Here is a 20,938-nt window from a genome sequence, read left to right as displayed (position 1 = left end):
CTGGGAAAACATTTTTACAGTTAAAGGTTCTGATAAAGGCCTCATTTCCAAAATATGTAGAGAATTGACTTTAATTTATAAGAAATCAAACCATTCTCTAATTGATAAATGGTCAAAGGATATGAACAGAAAATTTTCAGATGATGAAATTGAAACCATTTCCACTCATATGAAAGAGTGTTCCAAATCACTACTGATCAGAGAAATGCAAATTAAGATAACTCTGAGATACCACTACACACCTGTCAGATTGGCTAAGATGACAGGAACAAATAATGCTGAATGTTGGAGGGGATGTGGGAAAACTGGGACACTGATGCATTTGTTGGTGGATTTGTGAAAGAATCCAACCATTCTGGAGAGCAATCTGGAATTATGCCCCAAAAGTTACCAAACTTTGCATACCCTTTGACCCAGCAGTGCTACTACTGGGCTTATATCCCAAGGAAATACTAAAGAAGGGAAAGGGTGTGCCAAAATGTTTGTGGCAGTCCTTTTTGTAGTGACTAGAAACTGGAAATTGAGTAGATGCCCATCAATTGGAGAATAGCTGAATAAATTATGGTATATGAATGTTATGGATTATTATTATTCTGTAAGAAATGACCAGCAGGATGAATACAGAGAGGTTTGCAGAGACTTAGATGCTGAGTAAATTGAGCAGAACCAGGAGATCATTATACACTTCAACAACAATACTATATGAGGATGTATTCTGATGGAAGTGGATATCTTCAACAAAGAGATGATCTCATTCAGTTCCAATTGATCAATGATGGACAGAATCAGCTACAGGAGCAATGGGAAATGAGTATAAACTGTTTGCATTTTTGCTTTTCTTCCCAGGTTATTTTTTACCTTCTGAATCCAATTCTTCCTGTACAACAAGAAATTCGGTTCTGCACACATATATTGTATCTAGGATATACTATAACATATCTAACATGTATGGGACTGCCTGCCATTTAGAGGAGGGGGTGGAGGGAAGGAGGGGAAAATTTGGAACAGAAGTCAGTACAAGGGATAATGTTGTAAAAAATTACCCATGCATATGTACTGTCAAAAAAAAAGTTATAATTATAAAATTAATTTAAAAAAAGAGATATGGAGCTATATCTCCAGTATGGTTTATGAATGAACAGTACATGAAATAGATATGGAACAGCTTTACATATTTAATTGTGTATATATTTTATATGTATATACATATCTGTTAATAAAATCATACATATTTTTTAAAAAGAAGTATATAGTAAATTTCACTTATTAATTAAAAAAAAAACTATAATAGTGGGAGATCTCAACCTAGCACTCTGAGAACTAGATAAATTTAACCCCACAAAATAAATAAGAAAGAATTTAAAGAGGTAAACAGAATACTAGAAAAGTTAGCTATGATAGATCTTTGGAGAAATTTGGAGACAAGTAGAATATACTTTCTTCTTGGCAGTTCATGGAACCTATATAAAAAATTGACCATATATGTTAAAAAACATCCATATGCATGGGTGAAGGGGCAGGTCAATTCTTCAAAAGCATCCGCAGCTGTGGATTGTGACTCTTGAGGGAGTTTTGGGGTAGTATTTACTGACAGAGGAGTTGCTTGTGGACTGGGAATGAAATAAATTGGAGGCAGAGGGAAGAGGAGGGAGGTCAGACAACACAACTGCTTCTCAGTCTCCTTGTATCATCATCATCCTCTCAGAAGAAGGGAACCATTCTACAGGTCTAAGTTAGACCTCCAGCAGCCACTTTCAGGTAGCTTCCTTGGCTCATCATATAGTGCCCACACAGGGACAAGAAGAACCAGCAGCATTTGAGAGTTTTTCATGAATAGGATCCTCCCAGAGTTCCTTCGGTAACCCATGGGGAAGGAAAGGGAGAAGAGACCAGGTAAGAGTTGGGATAATTAAATGGGCCAACACTTCAAAGGACTGAGCCAGGAGACTGATGGGAAACATAAATGCTTGTTCTGACTATAGTCCTCTGTTTGAAAGTTTGCCTCCATGACATTTCACAAGATTCAACACCTGGTATAGTGTTGTTTGTACTCCCTAGCATGCGGAAAATTACTGATCATGCTGTGGGGGAAAATAATCAACTATAAAAGGAATAAAAACTTCTGTTTTGCCTTCAAATATCCATCTCAAAGGGTAGCACTACCGTCAGCTGCTATTGATCATCCCGCACCAGACACTTAGATGTCTGCAGAAATAGTAAATGTTTTTTGTAAAGGGCTGAAAGGAGTACTTGAATCAGACAACCTAGCACTTAAGGCTAATTACCTATTCCATATAAGACAATGACTCTATTAGCATATGTTTTGGATAAATGGCTCTTCTCACTGTTTGGTGCTGGCTCAATGTTTGATGTTAAGATAATCATAGGCAAGGATTAGAGGGTGGGGTGACAGAGTCCAGAGATTCACTTTGCAGCAGGATGAGGAGGAAAGAAGTTGGTGATTTTGGACTCTAGAATCCAGGAGCCTCATGGCAGACATTTCTTCAGGAAGCTAGTCCGGACTTTACAGTATTTTTTTCAGATCCTGATACAATAAAAATTACAGTCAATAAAAATCCAGGGGAAAATAGACCAAAAAGTTATTGGAATTTAAACATCCTTATCCTAAAGAATGAATGGGTAAAACAGCAAATCATAGACACAATTTATAATTTCATTGAAGAGAATGACAATAATGAGATAACATACCAAAATTTGTGGGATGCAGCCAAAGCAGTAATAAGGGGAAATTTTATATCTCTAGAGACTTACTTGCATAAAACAGAGAAAGAGAAGATCAATGAATTGGGCTTGCAAGTAAAAAAGCTAGAAAAAGAGCAAATTAAAAACTCCCAATCAAATACCAAATTTGAAATTCTAAAAAATAAAAGGAGAGATTAATAAAATTGAAACGAAAAAACTATTGAATTAATAAATAATACTAAGAGTTGGTTTTATGAAAAAAAAAACAAAATAGATAAACCTTTAATAAATTTTATTAGAAAAAGGAGAGAGGAAAATCAAATTGTTAGTCTTAAAAATGAAAAGGGAAAACTTTTCACTAATAAAGAGGAAATTATAACAATAATTAGGGGTTACTTTACCCAACTTTATGGCAATAAATTTGATAACCTAAGTGAAATAGATGAATACCTACAAAGACATAGATTGCCCTGATTAACAGAAAAGGAAATGATCTACTTAAATAGTCCCACTTTAGAAAAAGAAATATAAGGAGCTAATAATCAACTCCTTAAGAAAAAATCTCCAGGACCAGATGGGTTTACATGTGAATTCTACCAAACATTTAAAGAACAAATAATTCCAATGCTATATAAACTATTTGAAAAAAAATAAGGAATGAAGGATTCCTACCAATTCCTCTTATGACACAGACAAGGTACTGATACCTAAACTAGGTAGGACAAAAAAAGAGAAAGAAAACTAGACCAGTCTCCCTAATGAATATTGATGCAAAAATTTTAAATAAAATATTAGCAAAGAGATTACAGAAAATCATCCCCAGGATAATACACATGACCAGAAATGCAGGGCTGGTTCAATATTAGGAAAACTATTAGCATAATTGATTATATCAGTAACTAAGTTAGCAAAAAACATATAATAATCTCAATAAATGCAGAAAAAGCATTTGATAAAATCCAACACCTATTCCCATTAAAAAACACTAGAGAGTATAGGAATAAGTGGGCTTTTCCCTTTCCCTTGAATTAGTAAGTAGCATCTATTTAAAACTTTCAATAATCATCATATGTAATGGTGATAAACTAGAACCATTCCTAATGTAAGATTAGGATTGAAACAAGGTTGCCTATTATCACCATTATTATTCAATATTGTATTAGAAATGCTAGCTTTCTTAATAGATTAAAAAGAGATTAAAGGAATTAAAGCAGATAATGAGAAAACCAAATTATCACTCTTTGCAGATGATATTATGATATACTTAAAGAACCCTAGAGAATCAACTAAAAAGCTATTAGAAATAATCTACAATAGCCTTCTTTGTAGTGGCCAGAAACTGGAAGCTAAGTGGATGCCCATCAATTGGAGAATGGCTGAATGAATTGTGGTATATGAATGTTATGGGATATTATTGTTCTGTAAGAAATGACCAACAGGATGATTTCAGAAAGGCCTGGAGAGACTTACATGAACTGATGCTGAGTGAAATGAGCAGGATCGTTGTATACTTCAACAACAATATTATATGATGATCAATTCCGATGTATGTGGCCCTCTCCAACAATGAGATGAACCAAATCAGTTTCATTAGAGCAGTAATGAACTGAACCAGCTACACCCAGCAAAAGAACTCTGGGAGATAACTAAGAACCACTACATAGTGTTAGGTTCTTACTAAGTGCTAATGAGATAATGAGATATTAGGTTCTTACTAAGTGCTAAGTCTGTATTTAATAATTCTCTGGTTCTGCCCTTTAAGGGGAGTTTTACCCCTTCGAACTTCTGGGAAGGAGCTTACATGTTTAAGAGCAGCAAGTTCATTGGTTGAAGTATTTTTTCCCAGAAGCCCCTGAGTTATTCCACACCCATTCTCTGGGAGGATAAAAGAAACAACATTGAGCAAGGAAGAAGAGTCTCTACTCTAGGTCAGAGTTGGCAGCTCTCTACAGGAAGAAGAATCTAGCCGAGAGATTGAGTTGAGACAGCAGGTCTCCTCCCAGAGAGCGATCGGCAGTTTCTGGAGACAACAGAACTTTACAACACAGAATTCCCAATCACTCTATTCTTGTCTGCCTGCATTTTTGATTTCCTTCACAGGCTAATTATATCCACTATTTCAAAGTCCGATTCTTTTTATACAGCAAAACAACTGTTTGGACATGTACACATATATTGTATTTACTTTATACTTTAACATATTTAACATGTATTCGTGAACCTGCCATCTGGGGGGAGAGGAGGGGAAAAATTGGAACAAAAGGCTTTGTAATTGTCAATGCTGTAAAATTACCCATGCATATATCTGGTAAATAAAAACTATAATTAATAATAAAAAAAGAAATAATCCACAACTTAGCAAAGTTGCAGGATACAAAATAAATCCACATACATCATCAGCATTTTTATACATCACTAACGAAATCCAATAGGAAGAGATACAAAGAGAAATTCCATTTGAAATAACTGTTGATAGTATAAAATATTTGGGAATCTATTTGTCAAGGGAAAGTTAGGAAGTATATGAGCAAAACTACAAAACACTTTCCACACAAATAAAGTCAGATATAAACAATTGGAAAAACATTAAGAGCTCTTGGATAGGTTGAGGGAATATAATAAAGATGACAATACTCCCTAAACTAATCTATGTATTTAGTGCTATATCAATGAAACTCTCAAGAAACTATTTTACTGAGCTAGAAAAAATAACAACAAAATTCACTTGGAAGAAGAAAAGGTCAAGAATTTCAAAGGAATTACTGAAGGGAAAATCAAATGAAGATGGCCTAGCTGTATCAGATCTATAACTATATTATAAAGCAGCAGTCATTAAAACTATTTGGCATTGGTTAGTTGAACAGTGGAATAAGTTACATTCACAGTTCAAAATAGTCAATAATTATAGCAATCTAGTGTTTGGCAAACCCAAAGATCCCAGATTTTGGGATAAGAATTCATTATTTGACAAAAACTGTCGGGAAGAAATGGAAACTAAGATGGCAGAAACTAGGCATTGACCCACACTTAGCACCATATATCAAGATAAGGTCAAAATGAGTTCATGATCTAGGCATAAAGAATTATATTATAAATAAATTAGAAGAACATAGTTTACCTTTCAGACCTATGGAAGAGTAAGGAATTTGTGACCAAAGAAGAACTACAGATCATTATTGATCACAAAAATTTTTTTTTTGATTGTATTGTTAAAAAGTTTTTGTACAAACAAAACTAATGCAGACAAGATTAGAAAATGAGCAATAAACTGGGAAAACATTTTTACTTTCAAAGGTTCTGATAAAGGTCTCATTTCCAATATACAAAGACAATTGACTCAAATTTATAAGAAATCAAGCCATTCCTCAATTGCTAAATGGTCAAAGGATATGAATAGACAATTCTCGGATAAAGAAATTGAAACTATTTCTAATCATATGAAAAGGTGCTCCAAATCACTATTGATCAGAGAAATGCAAATTAAGACAACTATATGATTCCATTACACACCTCTCAGATTGGCTAAGATGATAGGAAAAGATAATGATGAATGTTGGAGGGGATGTGGGAAAACTGGGACACTGATACATTGTTGGTGGAACTGTGAACAGATCCAACCATTCTGGAGGACAATTTGTAAATATGTTCAAAAAGTTATCAAACTTTGCACACCCTTTGACCCAGCAGTGTTCCTACTGGACCTATATCGCAAAGAGATCTTAAAGAAGGGAAAGGGACCTGTATATGAAAGAATGTTTGTGGCAGTCCTTTTTGTAGTGGCTAGAAACTAGAAATTGAGTGGATGCCCATCAATTGGAGAATTGTTGGATAAATTATGGTATATGAATATTATGGAATATTATTGTTCTGTAAGAATTGACCAATGGGATGATTTCAGAAAGACCTGGAGAGACTTACATGAACTGATGCTAAGTGAAATGAACAGAACCAGATCACTGTACATGGCAACAACAGCACTAGATATGATGATCAGTTCTGATGGATGTGGCTCTCTTCAACAATGAATTGATTCCAGACCAGTTCCAATTGTTTAGCAATGAAGAGAGCCATTTACACCCAGAGAGAGGACTGTGGGAAATGAGTGTGGACCACAACAATGTAGCATCTTCACTCTTTCGTAGTTGTTGTTTGTTTGCATTTTTGTTATCCTCAGTCTTTTTTTTCTTTCTAGATCCAATTTTTCTTGTGCAGCAAGATAACTGATGGATATGTATACATATATTGGATTTAACATATATTTTAATATGTATTGGAAGACATACCATCTAGGTGATAGGGGAAAGGAGAGGAAAATTTGGAACAGAAGGTTTTGAAGCGGTTAGTGTTGAAAAATTACCCATGTATATGTTTTGTAAATAAAAAGATACAATAAAAAATTGAAAAGATATGTGTTATGTACAAAATTAAGGAAAATAATACTATGAAGAACTGAAACAAAATAATATAACCAAAACAACTGCTAGAAAACAGTTTTTTTGCTTTTTTAAAAGCAAATTTAATTATATCAGAATATATATCAAATATGTGCAGAAATAGGAAATAACAGTAAATATGATAGGATTTGGCAAATCTTCCATATCCAATATCAGAAAAACACAATGAAGAGAATAAAAAAATCACAAAGGAATGTAAAAATACATGAAATCACCTAAAAACGGAAAAGCAAAAAGCTATGAATATCATTGTGGAGACAATATCACTTCAGACGATCCTGGTTCTCTAAAAATGTAGTTTGTCATTTTTACAGTTGTTCTTTCAGGTGGGTTTTATAACACTTTTTTGTTTCTGGTCCTAGTCAGTAAGTTCATCAATATAAAAACTATTTTCACTAATATGAATCAGATTATTCACTTACATTTTAAGTGAGGCTTTAAAACTGCATAAGATCAAACTTGTAGCAAATCTCAGACAACTGATGATATATTTTACATATACAACCCTTAGAAAGGCAAAAATATTTTTGTCTCAAAAAAAATCCACTCCTGTATTTGTTCATTAATATGAGTCTACATGTGTCTCAGTTTTTCAAATGTTTAGGGTATAATCATACCTTTCACATCTTCATCCTCAATGGTTGTATTGGAACTCTCAGTAGACTCCTGTTGAGAAGCAAACATAATTAAGATACATATTATAGCCTCACATTGGGATTCTCATCCATTTAAGCAAATAACACAACTTATAGTGCATAGGACATGCATATCCCAAAGCCAGATATGTGAATGTGTACACATGCAAATGAGCACATAGACTATAATGGTTTTAAGAAGAACAAAATTCTCCGTCAATTTCAGAAGGAAATACTGTGATAACATGGCTGGGTAACTTGTGGAACCCAAAGATCCTGTATTTTATTTTAAAAAAATAAACCGATGACCTAGACTAATTTATTCTATACCTTTTTTTTTTTTTTTTTTTTTTTTAAAGAAGGTACTCTTCTAAATCTTAGGGAAATCCTATTTCAAATTAATAAATACCAACTTTAGAATGAGAAATTTAGTTATTTTTCAATAAATTTACTATTTAGCAAATAGATAATCACTTTAATGTATTGTGTTAAGCTCCATATATAGTGACATTGTTTTTCTTTTTTTCTTTTAGGTCTAGACTTCTGATTTCATCTTTGTGGGGAACTTGAAGGCAGCAAGAGGTGTTTTTGAATCTTGCCTCAGACACTTACTAGCTTTGTGACTGGGCAAGTCTCTTACTTTTAAAATAAGGCAGGGGAAAAAGGGATTGGATTCAATGCTTTTTAATGTTACTTCCAGATTTGAATATTAGGTAGTTCAGTGGATAGAAGACCTGAATTCAAATCTATCCTCTGACATTTACTAATAAGCAGGCTTCATCATTTTAGTTGTTCATTATTTTTGTTTTTTGAGGGGGGGATAAAAAAAGTCCACAAAAGTCTGCCATGTTTTTTATTAATACGCCATTAGAAAATCTGCTAATGAACAAGTCCCTTAACCTCTCTAAACTTCACTTTCTTCAAATGCAAAATAAGAATAATAATAGCATCTAGTTATCAAGCTTATTTTAAGGATAAAATATTTTTATGAAACACTTCACAGACTTTAAAGCACTGTAAAAATGCTAGCTAGCTATTATTAATAATGGCAACAATAATAACTATGATATTTTTATCACATGATCTTGGATGTACAAACTGTATCCACTGATAGATAAAACTAGTAAAGTTTTATTTTCATAGAGTTGTTTAAGATGCTGTCACACAGCCAGTATGTGTTAAAAATGGGACCTCGATTTAAATTTCCCTAACTGTAAAGCCAGCTTTCTACATTCTACATATGACTTCTTTCTGTGTGTATATTCTTTCTGCATGGTATATTCAAGGAGAAATTCCATTCCATAATTTTATGAAGGAACAGAATAATAGAAATGGTTATTTATTGAAGCTGATTTTGAAAGAATTTGTGCTGATATGAAAACATGGAGCTTTGACAAATAAACTTTCAATGATTATTAGATTTGTCATAATATATATATATATTTTTCTAAATAAGAAACTAGTTCACAGTGAAAAGACATGTGTATCAATAAAACATTATATTAAGTGAAAGATTAGTAATAAACAAACAAAAAGATTAATAAGAAACATAAAAGGACAATGCCAATGTTGAAAGATATGGCTATTTCTTAAATTGCATGATAATCTGATAATATTTTTTGATCCAAAGTGACTGTTTTAATCTTTTCTTTATCTTATTTTTTGAAAGTGAAGGGAAAGTCCACAAAAGTCTGCCATATTTGTCAGTATCATGCCATTAGAGAAAAATTACATACTTAATTTATTAAAATATAAATGACTTATAAGGTAAAAAAATAGTCACAGGCTTTCAATTACGGATCAATTAGGGAATGTGTATTCAGTGAGGTAAAAACATTTTTTAAAGTGATTAGAAAAAAAATAACTTTAGTGTCTTTTTCTGAAAATACATGAAAAAAAGTAAAAATGGTCAAAACCACTGAATACACTATTTACATAGAAAGGACAAGCACAAATCAAGCATATGAAAGGCACTGAATATTGAAAATCATCCCATGCTTTTGGGAGGGTGACATGGAGTTTGATTCCAATGTATGATGCAGGTAAGGGTCACAGCCATACCATGCGCTGTGAAACTAAAATGGAGGAAGGAAACAGAGAGAATACCATGCAAGGAGCTCTCACAAGGGATGTAGCTAGTACTATTGAAATCCATACTGGCGCTATGCTTGGTCTTTCATTTTTGCTGATGATGACCTTTAATAATAACTTTGGATTTCTTTTTATTTGTTTTGGCTTTTTCCCATATGATTGTTTTGACTTGTCAAAGAACTCAAAGGAAAAATTGAGGATTCTGAAGAAATTCTATATCTAAAGTCCATGGCAATGCAATAAATTTAAAATATTAGAGCCACAAACACCGAAACTCTATCCCTCTTCTTTTTCTGTATTGTAGACTTTTGATATTTATGGTTATGTCAGAAGAAAATTGTAATCTAAGTCTTGAACATTAATCACCCTCAGAGAAATACGGCCCATGCCTGAATATAAAAATTGACAAATAAAAAGAGTAACATCTATTTTCCTCTATGGATGAAATGAACAAATGAATCAGAGACATGTAATACATTCAGATTTTTTTTCCTTTCCTACTTATGCAATTGTAAGTTATTTATCCCTCCAACATGTTGAGCAACCACCTGATTTTTTTTTTAAAGAGCAAATATAACTGCAGTCTTCTTGGCCTTTAGTTCCTCAGTATGAGCAATGAAATTTCTTTTCAGGAAATGCACATGAGAAGACAAGGAACACAATGTATAGGAGATAAGACTCCCACGTTCTGCTCAAAGTCATGCAGAAAAACAAATACATGGAAATTAAAAAATGAAACCCCTTGACAACAGAACTGATCCAAAGTCAAAAGCTACACAAAACCAAGACAACTCCCTGCCAACTTACGTGTTAAAGTCTTACAAAAAGCTGGATGATATAGCAACAAAATCTATTATTCCATGCAGAAAACATAACCACAGTTTGCTGCATGAACACGCAGAGGGAAAGAAGAGCAGATGTAAAAGATTCAGATACACAATCATCTTCAGAAATAACAAGGGATCTAAGTATACCATTTTTCTTTCAAGACCTTTTTTGAGCATAAGTTCCTAAAACAAATTAGACTTACTAAATCCTTGGGTTTAAAAAATTAAAAGAGATATGAAGAAGATGTTTATCCTAATTCTCAAAAATGAAATTCTTTTGGTTTGACTTTTCTGTGGTATGTAAAAGCATCTTGTTAAAAAAATGAGCAAGATGGAGTTGATTTTTTTCTGAATACCTTGTTTCCATCAGGGTTGTGGATTACGGTAGTTTGGGGCTCCTGAGTGAGAACAAAATAGAGAAAGAAACAGTTTGCATTGGTATATTCGTCTTACTAATATAAGGGACAGAGCAAAGGGAGCCAATAAATAAAAAACAAAAACAAAAACAAAAAAACATTAACAAGAGCAGAAGCAATGTTAACTGCAATAAGATATTGCAGCTAACAAGTTCTTGGATGAAAAGTTTTTTTGCCTGATCAGCTCATAAAATACAACATTCCCTACTGTGCAGCATGCAAAAAGACCTTATTCATTGTCCAGGAATATAAAAGGCTTTGAATTGAAAAACTCATTTTTTCACACTTTAACTTTCTCATTTTTAATGTTGAGCTTATTCAGTATAATTGTATTCAGTTATGTTAATAAAATAATTCCATAATGGACAATTTAAAGAGTAAAGGGAGAAGTGATGATAAATCTTCATGTCATCTAAAGGAAAAATGATTGATAGGAACAGAATCTGTGTTTTTACTGGCTTAAGAAATTTTATAGCTGCAGGTTTGCTTGTTCTAATGCTATAAAATGAGGCAAACTATACTTAAAAGTGATGGAGAAAATGTTAACAATGCAGATTAAACTTCAAAATGTGTTAGGCCTTTTGTGGAGGTGTCTTATTTTTAAGCTTTACTTGCTCACCTCAATAGACTAATTTAAAGTGTTAGTTGCCCAGAACACTGAGAGATTGTGACATGCTTAAGATAGTATTTATAAGAATTAAGAAGATAATAAGTCTTCCTGATTCTAAAACAAAGTTAACTCTCAATCTACCATTATTCACAGTTATTCCCAGCTATATTCTCTGTAGTTCTAATACTAAATTTATTATTTTTATCAAATGTATTAAAATGTATGTTAATTTAATTTAAAATAGAATTTTAAAAATTATTAAAATAATTATTTATTTAAATAAATCTAATAATAAAATTCTCATAATAGAAAAGAATAGAAAAAAGTCAACAGTGAACTGAATATCCTTTGGAAACATTGGGATCTTTTTGTTAACAGAGAAAAAGATTCAAGATTTAGTTACTCTATCCTAAAAGTAAATATATTTGAGAATGAATTTAATAATTCATCTGAACTTATTCAAATATATTCTCTAGGTAGGCAAATGTTAGCAAAAATGATTAACAAGGGAGACAATTTGCTTTAAGAACTAGATAGATTCTAGTGGTTTGTCATACAATATAGTACTTTCACAATGTTATTTGCATGATAAAACTGAAGAAAGTGAAGAAAAATTCTCAATGTGCTATATTGAAAAGATTTTGGAAAGAAGAAAGCAATAATGTTACAATATTCCATAAATACTTTTGGATAAGCTGTTTCCACCCCTGTGGACCTTGCCTCTGTCCCTTGGAATCCCTATTGCACTTTATAACTTAATTCACATTCTCTGATATTTCCTTTCATTGTAAAAACTCTCCCTGGTACCCAAATTACTGTTTATTTACTTGGTATATAGTTAATATTTGTTTCTCTGTATACGTGATTTTTCCACCAGTGGACCATATAATGTCTTCAAGTCAGGAATAATTTTGCTTTTGTGAAGTTGCATCTTCAGGGCTTATCCTGTTCTTGGTATGTGTAATAAGTTTCTAATAAATGCTTGTTGAAGCATGCCTCCAGAAAAGAGATATGGGAAGCTTTCAATCAATGAGGGTATTTGTTGAACATAATCCTGCTCTACTTCAATGCTGAGGTGAGAGGTCCATGAATGAAGAACATAGCGTGTATTTTAAGACTTTTATAATATACTTAGGGATCAGTGTTGCTAATTGTTTTTTCCTTTTCTTTCTCTTTAAAAATTTTTTTAAACTATTTATTATGGTTCTCTGAGAGGGGTTGGGGAAAAACACCAAGGAAAATTTATTGATGTAAAAAAACAAATAAATAATAAAATAAATAAAAATTTATTTTAAAAAAGTGATTATTTTTAACTAGTTCAAGTATCAGTACTGACATAAAGCATTGCTATTTTTACTGTCACAGTTTATTTTTCCCTGACAATCCCTTCCTAACTTTGTAATTCTCTATTTCTTGACACTGTGATTGAGCTGTGTAAGTTTGAGATGATGCTCTGAATCAGCATTCTTAGGTCCCAAAGACATGTCCCTTATTTTATTTGAGACTCATAATGTTTAATAAAGCTACACTACACTATCATGACTTAAAAGTACACAAGTATTAGCATTAATATAGCACTTTAAAATTTTCAAAATGCTTTACAAATATCTCATTTTATTTTCATGACCACCTTAGAAAGAAAGTTACTATTATTATTCCTAATTTACAGATAACACTACTATATAACATCATGTCTGACTTTTTTGTATGTAAAATAAAGAATTCTGTACTTAAAAATTTCCCTGAATGTGAAATTACATGTGACAAGCTTCTTTAGAATGATACTTCACAGGAAAATTTGCAAAATGAGAAGAGTTACCTAGAAAGAATTTATCAAAGCACAGTAAAATGTGAGAAACATTCTGAAATTCAGAGACTTAAATTCTATAAGTTAAATTTGAAGATTAAGAATAATTCAGTGCCTGACAATTTATTAAATTAATAACACCTGATGTTTGCCCAAGTTCTTCTAACAACCAACAAAGGTTGTAGCATTATTGTCTGTATTAGAGTGGAACATGAAGACTTTTCAGATTTAGTAGTGCCTTTTTATCTCATTCAAAGTCCTCCACATGACTCTTTTCAATAATGAGGTGAGTCTAATTCCAATAGACTTGTGATTAAGAGAGCCATCTGCATCCAGAAAGAAAACTATGGGAACTAAATGTGGATTACACAGAGCATTTTCACTTTTTTTGTTGTTGTTTGCTTTCTTTTTTTCTTATTTTCTTTCCTTTTTAATCTGATTTTCTTGTGCAGCGTGATAAATATAGAAATATGTATAGAAGAATTGCACATGTTTAACAAATACTGGATTACTTGCTGTCGAGGGAAGGAGATAAGGTGAAGGAAGGGAGAAAAATTTCGAACACAAGGCTTTGAAAGGGTTAATATTGATAACTATCTTTGCATGTATTTTGAAAATAAAAAGCTATTATTAAAATAAAAGTCTTCCAAAGCCTTACTGGCTTCCACATGAGATGGAAACTGGAAATATGAATAAGGCCTATTTGAATGCTTTCTAACAGCAAGCCCTTTAGCTCTTCTTGATGTCATCGACTAGGGCAAGGAAAATGACCATCATTTACATATTCCAAAGCTAAGAGCATCATCAGGAGAAGAGCTAAGAGCACTCAAGGCAAAATCTATTCCATTTCTAGCACAGCATGCAAACAGGACCAACTACTACAACATAACTTAATTCCATGTCTAATTCAGAAATGAAACAATCTAATGAAAAACATGCTGCTGATTTCCTCATAAAATAAAACAAAAACAAACCACAAAGAACAAACCACTTAAAATATATATACCACTTAAAATATATATATCACATCTTAAAAAGTGAAACAATGGTGAGGAAAACAAATGGAACAACAGAAAAGAGTAAAGAACTTAAGTTTGGGCTGAAAAGAAGAATCCAGGTATACCAGCGCTGGGGTAGGAATATTTTCTTTGGGGCTGGTTACCACGTTGGTTTTGCTGTTGATCTGTAGATACGCAGAAAATAGAAACAGACAAGCCTTAAACCTCCTGGTAAGCCAATATTTCTATAACACAGCATGTCTATATAGAAAATAGACATGGAGATCAAGAGCAACAGAAGATGAAGTCATGAACTTGAAAGAAAGACACCATGATGGCCTGCACGTTTAATGATCAGTTCTAGTTTCTGGTACCCATAATTATGATGGCTGCATGATAAATCAGACCTTGGCTGCTTCAGTGAGTTGACAAGGTGCCATGATAGAGACCAGGTAGAGGGTCTGCTTTTAAAACTGAACTCAAATTAATCCATTGCCTGTATAACCATTTTCAAAGTTTCAAGTTTGGTTCCCTGGATTTCAGATGAGCACCTGAATTAAAAGTTCTTCAATTTTCCTTATTCTTGAATCTGAAGTCAAAAGACTTTCTCTGGTGAGCCACCATCTGTTTGTTTGCTCTGTAGATAATTTGATTTGGAATTTAAATTTTCTGTTGGAAGTGTGGGCTTTGTCACAGCTCAAAAACTGTTAAAGATGAATTTGCTACAAAAAATAAAATTTCATTTTAAATGAGCCTATTCAAGTGTTAAACTTAGATAACCATCCCTTTTTAAGGATGTTCTGTATATAAAGTGGATTTGTTTTTGTATTGGTGTTCAAAAGAAAACAATGTTATTCATTTATTATAGTACCCTTACTATAGTTAAACAGTACTTTCCAACATTCTCTCAACATTCCTTCTACTGTCAAAAAATTTGGTCTTAAACCAAACTATGATTCAAGCAAATGAAATGAAGCAATAATATGTGCAATAGTTCCAGAGAGAAAGGAAACCAGTATGGGTTTAACTAAGGGGTAGGGTGATTATTAAATTATTAATACTTTGAAATTTATAGATTTACCAACTTGAATGTGGATAGAAACTGATATCTTGTTAAGATTCTAGCCTCTTCATATTTATATTAATTATTATGACAAATAAAGCAATATATCACCTAAGGAAATGCCAAAATATTTTACATAGAATCACATGAAGAGGTTTAAAGTTTCAAGCTTTAGAGTCAAATAAAACAGGTAAAGATCAAAGAACATTATCTGATTGTTTGCTTATACTTCTTTTTTCATAGATTCTTTTAAAGTTATCAATGGCAGAAGAGGTCAAAAAATACTTTACTGTTTTATATTATGTTGCATTAATTTACACTGTCATTAGAAATGTATTATTGTGTGTGTATGTCTTTTTAACAAGATATAGCAGTGAGTTTAGTGACAGATACATAAAGGAAGAAACAAAATTCTGGTAATGTTACTAGGATGCCTTATGTGTTTTTGGTCATAAGTGATAATTACATTGTAGCTTTTGGCTAAATTTTTATGTAAGTGACATTTTAGGATCAAGATATATAAAACTTAATACATCAATCTGTGCTCTGGCATAAAAGAATTAAAAAAATATTTTAGGGGCAGCTATGTAGTGCAGTGGATAGATTACCAGCCCTGAAGTCAGGAGGATCTGAGTTCAAATACTGGCCTCCAACATGTAACATTTCTTAGCCGTGTGACCCTATGCAAGTCACTTAACCCCAATTGCCTCAGCAAAAAAAAAAAAAAAAAAAAGAAAAAGAAAAAAAAAAGTGAGGCTACCAAATAGCTACTTTATATTTACATATTGTATGTACACATATACATACGTGTGCACACATACATGTGTATACATGTATGCACCTACATGTGTACACATATATAATATATATTTTTAAAATATGTACACATAAAGATCCAGTCATTCTCTCCAGAATGAAAAATTAGGTTTTTCTGTTTTTAAAAAATCATGTGTTAAATAAGGGAGACTTGATCTTCATTCTTAGTAATGTTTAAAAATACTTAAAAAAAATTTTTTTAAATATTTAAATTTTTTCCCCTAAAACAAAAATTTAGGACTTAAATTTAAGTGTGACCATAGTTGCCAGCAAAATATAAAATGCTCTTGCTTTAGACAATAAATACTAATTATGTATAAAACTGAAGTTCAAAGTAATAAAGATAGGGATTGGGCTTGTAATTCCAGTAATAAAAACCACTCTCATATGAGAAGTTTCCCTTTACTATTGCAGGTCAGCATATACTCTTCAGTTTTTAGTCTTAGAGAGTTGACTTGTACAGAGAGTTACTTGCTCAAGTTACACAGTCAGAAGGCACCAGAATTGGGTCTGTCTGATTTCAAACTTGCTCTCTACCCTCCTATATTATGTTGCCTCTCAATAGAACTAACAAAGGGTAGGATTAAAAAATATATATATTAATTTTATGTGACCTGTGTTTCCTTTATGGTGTTCTTTTATGTATTTTTTAAATCAGTTTGTTTTTAAAACATGAACCGGGTGTTTAAATAATAATGGGAAATTTTAAAATGAGATTTAAAAAATTGATTATTTCTTTTTTATGGCTCTGATTTTACATTGATATTTAAAATACAGGGAAAATTCCTCTAGTGAAGATTAATCAGATTTTAAGTTTTATTTGGGCCTATTTTAAATGTAAAAACATATCTACAAATGTAATATGAGTATGCTAAGTCCATGACTTATGTGGCAGATAAACTAATCTATTTTATTTAGTATTTTTGAACTTTATATTATTAGATGATCTGTACTCATTGACAATATTTGAAACAAAAAGTTTGCTGCAGTCTCTTCATTTTGCCCAATAGATAGAGATCTGGGCTCAGTCTAATCTAAGAAAACTCCTTTCAACATGAAGGAAGATAAGGGATGTGAAAGGAATTAACCAAATGTGGCAATAATATTTCTGTTGTGGGGGCTAAGGTTTTTAAAATTTTGGTTAAAAAAATTTTTTTTGTACTACTGTGGATGAATATAATACTTGTAGGTGATAAGAATCAACATTGAATTTTTAAGAGGCCTGTCATGTATAGTCAGATGTCAGTCAATAAATCTGTTTCATTTCTAAAGTGTGAATGTTTCATAGTAGGAAAAGTCTGGCAGATAAAGAGCCTCACCATCATCTGAACACTTTAACTGGACTTCCTTTTTCTGAATTGACCAATCAAAGAGAAAGGAAAAGAAGATAATGTGACTGGTGGAATTTTAAAGTTTCAAAGCATGGAAAACACAAATAGATTTTCTTCAGAAAGAAGATCTATGCTGCATAAGGCAGGAAAGTTAGGTGGGGAATGCATTGGAAAATCTTCATTCTATATGAGTTTTGTGGTCCAAATTAAGCCCTCTCAGTTCCACAAAACTGTGCAGAAAAATTTCATTGGATAACCAAAACCTTTGTTAGCCATTATATAAATAACATACATCACACTGGAAACTTCAGCTTAAAATCAAAAGACTGAAAATTTAGATGGTGAATTAGTAAAACCTGAAGAAAAAGTCATAAAACATTATTGATTAGAAATTCATTTGTTTTCTAGGAATAACTTAGAGAAAAGGAAACCAAAAAATTGTGTGCAGAACTGGCTTCTTGCCTGATTTTCAAAACACTTACTCCAGACCTTGGAAAGGGCCCAAGGTCATGAGACAGGAAAAGATCAACAACTAGACTTTATGAAAAATTTCCCCTCTCAGATTATTTACATCCACTTCAACTGATGAAAAAATACACATTATTATATGTAATAATCTTTCACCAGGATTATCAGCTCATTGTAGTAATTAATGTCATTAGTGAAAGAAGACACTCACATATAATGGCCAGGTCAAAAATATTTTTAATGAAATTAATTTGTCAAGACATAATTTTTACTGTTATTTCTCTAAAATGGCAAATTACCTCATTACCTTCATTATCTAGATTATTTATCTTAATTATCTAGAATTTAAAGTTGCAACTTTACAGAACCATACTGGGGAAAAATAAATCAAATTCTACCTGACATCTGAAAAGAAACAAAAAATAACACAGAGCCTGAAATACTTGGAAAGCATCTATTATACTTACCTTTACTCCATCTGCTTTCTTCAACAAACTTTTGGCTGCTGTAAAATCAAAATAAATTCCAGTGAGCTATCCAACCAATCATAGAGCTACCATGTGCACAATGAGAAGCAAAGGCTTACAAGATAAGTAAATGCAACATCACTATTCCTGGTTTTGCCTTGGAATTTAGAACTAAGTTCTTATTTTTAACTGGGTAGGTACTATCAGAAATGTTTCTCATTTATTTCATTACCATTAGAAGCAGGGTTTTATTTTATTGCTTTTTATTTCTTTTGTTTTTGTTTGTGATAATGGATATTAGTTTTTTTTTATTTAGTTTTATTTGTTATATTAGTTTTATTTGTTATATTAGTTTTATTTGTTAGATAATATGGAATATTATAGTATAGTAATCTAGAAAGTTGATTTCATTCTTCAGACACTACAGAGAGAATTTTAAGTGCTCATTCACACCACTAGGAGAACATAGTGACCTTATCAGGACTTTCATTTAAGAATCCTCTTTCTAGAAGTCTCTGTAAAATTTTGTTCTGGGCAAAACCAAATTTTTAAAAAAAATCTTAATTTATACCTTTAAAAATAAGATTTCTTAATATCTACCTACCCCATCCACTTATCCTAAGGCTTTTACAATGTCCTAAAAATAACATTTTTAAAATAAATATTTTACTTTTATTGTGTCAAGAACAAATTATTTTAAAATTACATTTAATATAATGTCTTTTTTTTTTTTCAAAACATCTCATTATTTTAAATTTAGACAAATCCTTGAATACTTTCAAGGTTATCTCACATTCATAATGGGAAGGAAAAGACATTTATTTTAGAACATATAGGTTTCAAATGAATAAAAATCCTTTTATTTAATATTTTTTAAAATGCCAGCAACCAGAATTCAACATTATAAGACATGATAAAATCATAATGTAAGCCAACCAGAACAGAGAAATTCAAACGTATAGGCCATTTTCAGTAGCTTTCTTCCTGTTGCAGAGACATTGTCACTACTGGGCAGTTAACCTAAAACTATGCTTATCCTCTAAGAAATAAACATTTACACTATTGCTAACAGTGAAGTGTAAAAATTTTACAAATTTTTTGACATATGCTATAATGGTGATCCCTATATGAAGCTGAAAAGTGAATTTAACCTTTATAATATAATATCTGGATAAAATAAAGCTTACTGAATATACGAATTTGAAAGATGAATTACTTGGTTTTATGTTAATATGTGCCATAATCTCAGTGTCCTCTTGGCATATGTTCAAAGGACATCCCCAAGTGTTCATTTTGTAGTTCTACATATATTAATCTTCAATAATTTTATCAGTTTTTGAGAAACCAACAATAAAATGCTGAATAATTGTGACTGTCTAGAGCTAAAAAAAAAAGATTATTTCAGAAACCTAGAGGCAGTTAAATTAGGAAAACAAACTCAATTGCAAGAGCAAGCAGAAAGAAGACAATGATTGAGGGTAAGCAAGGATTTTGCCTGAGAAATGCAGAGATGTCCCTTTCAATTATGCCCTTCCCTCACAAGAAATATATTTCACATGAAGGAAGAAAAGAAAAAAAAAAACACACTTTAAACTTATGGACAAATTACTTTAAAGAACAAGTATTGCAATGAAACAGAATTACTTGGAAATAAAAATGTATTGTCAAGTGCAAGATGTTACAACTGATTGCTGTACTAACTTGTGGACTTGGGAATGAAGGATGATAAGAAATTCAGAAATAATATAAATCCTCTATGTTAATTATGATTTGTCTTAGTATCATAGGATATATGGGACAGAATGTGACAGAAAAAAAAGATACTATATGTGGGCACACAGATATACCTATTACCAATCTGTACAAAAGACTGTACATATATAATCTTCATGCTAATGATGTATGTATATTTAAAAATATTTAGTCATCACCATAGTTTCTTCTCTAGCACACCATAAAATGTATCACAACAAAATGTAGCTTATTTTTACAACTGATTATAATATTTATTACATAATTTGTTAAAAACACAAAAGGGGGGACACCTAAACTCCCTCACATAAATGTCAATTGTTAAATACCTATATATAAAATGGGGAATTCAACAGAGGTAGCAACAGATTTAAAACACCAAAATTAAAAGAACAAACTATATACAACAGATAAACTCAGTTGTCTTGCTCACTGTGGTATTTGTTATTTAAACAAATCATTTGAAACAGTGTTGAAACTGTGAAGGAACCCTTGGGAAG

At 31.8% G+C, this 20,938-nt stretch overlaps 1 protein-coding gene across 8 annotated transcripts in view; it reads right to left on the bottom strand.

Annotated features, from left to right (window-relative positions):
• Positions 1–20,938, bottom strand: part of CAMK2D (calcium/calmodulin dependent protein kinase II delta) — a 345,760-nt gene that overhangs the window by 29,420 nt on the left and 295,402 nt on the right. For 4 of the 8 annotated variants that reach the window (XM_074273768.1, XM_074273767.1, XM_074273771.1 and 1 more), the window contains 2 exons: positions 18,687–18,724; positions 7,775–7,823 (listed from right to left, as the gene is read on the bottom strand). In XM_074273768.1, coding sequence (XP_074129869.1) covers positions 7,775–7,823; positions 18,687–18,724 — 87 coding nt within the window. Of the gene's footprint in view, positions 1–7,774; positions 7,824–11,066; positions 11,109–14,666; positions 14,727–18,686; positions 18,725–20,938 lie in introns of all 8 variants that reach the window. The other 4 variants (XM_074273763.1, XM_074273769.1, XM_074273764.1 and 1 more) reach the window with 2 other exon arrangements.

This window comes from Sminthopsis crassicaudata, chromosome 6, assembly GCF_048593235.1.
Source record: "Sminthopsis crassicaudata isolate SCR6 chromosome 6, ASM4859323v1, whole genome shotgun sequence".
NCBI lineage: Eukaryota > Metazoa > Chordata > Mammalia > Dasyuromorphia > Dasyuridae > Sminthopsis > Sminthopsis crassicaudata.
This window is presented reverse-complemented; position numbering and strand designations above follow the sequence as displayed.